The sequence below is a fragment of the Limanda limanda genome, chromosome 6 (assembly GCF_963576545.1).
Source record: "Limanda limanda chromosome 6, fLimLim1.1, whole genome shotgun sequence".
NCBI lineage: Eukaryota > Metazoa > Chordata > Actinopteri > Pleuronectiformes > Pleuronectidae > Limanda > Limanda limanda.
Window position 1 is genome coordinate 7,849,462 of NC_083641.1, and position 3,073 is coordinate 7,852,534.

General features: G+C 39.7%; 1 protein-coding gene across 4 annotated transcripts in view; it reads left to right on the forward strand.

The window, feature by feature from the left end:
• The window catches only part of vaspb (vasodilator stimulated phosphoprotein b), a 28,149-nt gene extending 26,689 nt beyond the window's left edge, over window positions 1-1,460 (forward strand). For all 4 annotated transcript variants that reach the window (XM_061073130.1, XM_061073133.1, XM_061073131.1 and 1 more), the window contains one exon: window positions 3-1,460. In XM_061073130.1, coding sequence (XP_060929113.1) covers window positions 3-37 — 35 coding nt within the window. In that variant the 3' untranslated portion in view covers window positions 38-1,460. The remainder of the gene's footprint in view (window positions 1-2) is intronic.
• The last annotated feature ends 1,613 nt before the right edge of the window (window positions 1,461-3,073 follow it).

Sequence of the window (3,073 nt, forward strand, 5' to 3'; positions counted from 1 at the left end):
AGCCTTTGTTCAGGAGCTGCAAAAGAGAAGCACATAGTTCTGCTGAGAGTCAGGTGTAACGGAGGGATCTGATAGATGGAGGTGGCTGAGGCCTGTCGGGACCTCTCCTCCACTGCGCCCTCCCATGTAGCCCAGGGATTTCTCTTTTTCACATCCACACTTTCTCTTGTCTCTATCTCTCTCTCACATGAGCATACTTGCTTATGTGTCCAACATGCATATTCACTTCATGTAAATGGTAATCCAGGGAACCTCCTCATGTCGCCCTCCAGGCACTTTTGATGATCGCTCATGAGTATTGCAGCAGTGATCCCCTCTCATCTATCCCATCTCTTCCCTGCTCATTCATCCCGTCCCGTTGTGTCCTTTATGTGCTCTGCTCATCTGAACCAATTGAGAGCACATACCTGCAGCCAGTTTCTCTTCCAGTCTGCCATCATGTACACTCATCATAACCCTCTTCTGTGCAGATTCCTGCTAATTGTGTCCTCTCCCTTCTGCTATCAGACGCACCATTTACTGAGAGAGCAGTCTTCAGTATTCAGGGACAACTTATCAACCACATTTGTACTGTAATTAACAAAACGCTGACATGCTGGGAGCCTTTTTTTTCTCTCGTTCTCAGTTGACAAATTATTGTTCAGTGTCAAACAAGCTCTGTCATCCTCTAGCAGTGAACTGCCTCTGATGGTGGTTAGAGGCTGAGGAAACAACAACAATCGAGGATTGATCAGACACTCCACCTCCCTGACTACTGCAGTGACTCTCCATCAAGTGGACTTGGAGCAGTGACTAAAGTGAAACAGCACAACACCCGCCTTCGCTGCTGCAAGATTAAGACGTTTGAGGAAGAGGAGACAAGCAGAGGGACTGTGACGGACAACCTGAGTGCTGTGAAAGAGGAGTGTGTTGTAGTTTTATGATGTGTGAGAGATGTATTCTCTTTGCATTGCACTTGTTCCAGAGGAAGTGTGTCTGCGTGCTGCGCCGCCTTGACAGACTATGCCCTCTCACTCAAAATGAGATATTATTTGTTGGCCGGTGTAGTGGCTCTACACTGTGCTCCCACTAGTCATTTCCTTCCATTCTAGCTATTTCTAACTTTGAAACATGAAAACAATGGCCATGATGAGGTCAATTAATTTGGCCCTGACCAACTGCCTTGAGGATAAATATATATATAGATATTATATATATATAAATGGAAAAATATATTTGTTTTGAGGGAAAATGTTAGCAAAAGTGAAATGGTGTTTCTATTTTAATTGAAGTGACTGGTGAATGGGGATTTTGTTTTTTCTTTTTCAACGATTGTTTTCTTAAAAAATGTTATTTTGGGTTTACTGTTTCTTTTTTCTAATAGAGTCTAGGCTTTTTACACTGAAATGTTAAGAAAACAGCTTAGAGACACTGGATTAGAAATGCCTTTATAGTCGAATACAGCTGCTTCTTGAAATGCATTACATGTCTCGAGTCTTCTTTTTGTGTCCTGTTGTAAGACCTCTTTAAATGTTTGAGATTGGACTAATGATATGCTGTTTGTACAGACTACCTCACAATAGGGGAGGATCTTGGGGCGGGCCAGCGGGGCAAAGGTAATCTGATAGGCCCATGAAGTTTTGCTGTCCTGTCAGGAGGCTTTAAAAAAAGTCATCTACTAACAAAAGAGCTGAACAGCGTGATTCCTTTCATTGTCTGAACAGACATTTTGATAATCAGCCATTATATAATACAACTATCCCAGGAAGACTTACTTAGTTACCAAGCTAAGAGATTATGAGACTATCCTATATACTTCTAAAAAAGCCATAAATCCATATGATAGCAAGTGTGTTTTAAGATAAACTTGCTTTATTCACAATGTCAAGAAAAGGTACTGAGCTGCTTACAATTTTCAGGTTTAATCGAGACCTTTCTGATTGGTGGAGCACATTGTAACACAAAAAATGTTATCCACAACTGCGAAAATCATGTAGAACGGACGGCTCAGCATTGGATTATGTTTACCTCAGAGCAACCATGATTTCACTCTTCTAACATGCCTATATTCATGTGCAATGACTAATGGGATGTGTAGTTTCTTCACACTTAAAAAATGATCTACACAGCCTTGTACCTTTGCTTGTCTTCCGTTTGTTTTTTTGGCTCATAAATCAAATGTGTCATGGTCACGATTCATCCCATAGCTGGCTGCCCAGGTTCTGTTAAACTCTTTATAAAGATTTTCTGAAATGTCAATATAGAAAAAAAATGGAAAATTTACATCCTGAACAAGATTTATTCTCAAATTTGGCAGTCACTGTTACGCATCTAATCTTACTAAAAAATAGGGCCTCTCACCATTCGGTGCTCGGGCCCTAATGAAGATGCCAATTTTAGATATACAATATGGTTAAGCAAGGAACAGATTCCAAGATGTATTCAATGTGTGGCTTTGCTCAAAGCTTTAGAGCTAACGGTGAACAAGGAATGACTTATGTGCACCTTACAGAATCAGGAATTGTGCATGGATGTTGTCATATAATTTACCCCTCTGTGTAAATGGTGGCCCCTTTATTGCCCCTGATATAAAAAATTCCTAGATCTGCCACTGTTTGTGAAATTAATTGTAAAATGTAGTGAATTCAAATACAACTTTCAATATAGACATGTAATCCACGTTTGATAAATAAATTTAAAAAAACCTGACTGAATTCTAGCTTCAAACTAAATTTGAGTTTAGATTAAATTAAATTACTCCTTTCAATGATATAGTTTCACTAAATTTTAAATTGCTTGCCTGTGTCACTTACTATACCACCAGGTCTCTGAAAGGTTAATAGTGGGACTGAGATTTAGAAATATGTAAATTATTGAAAAAATAGTAGTGTGCTAATTTGGTGCGGAACTGACGTAGATTGACGGATTTTGAGTTGGTTTTACGCCGAATATTTTAGGGGTTGTGAACAGTAAAAACGAGGATATAACGTGTCATCTTGAATAAACTGACTCATCATTTGGAACAATTCATATTAATGTTCAGTGGCAGAGTCGCTCTCCTCCCAGAGCTCCCTGGATGCTTCCGAACTGGGGG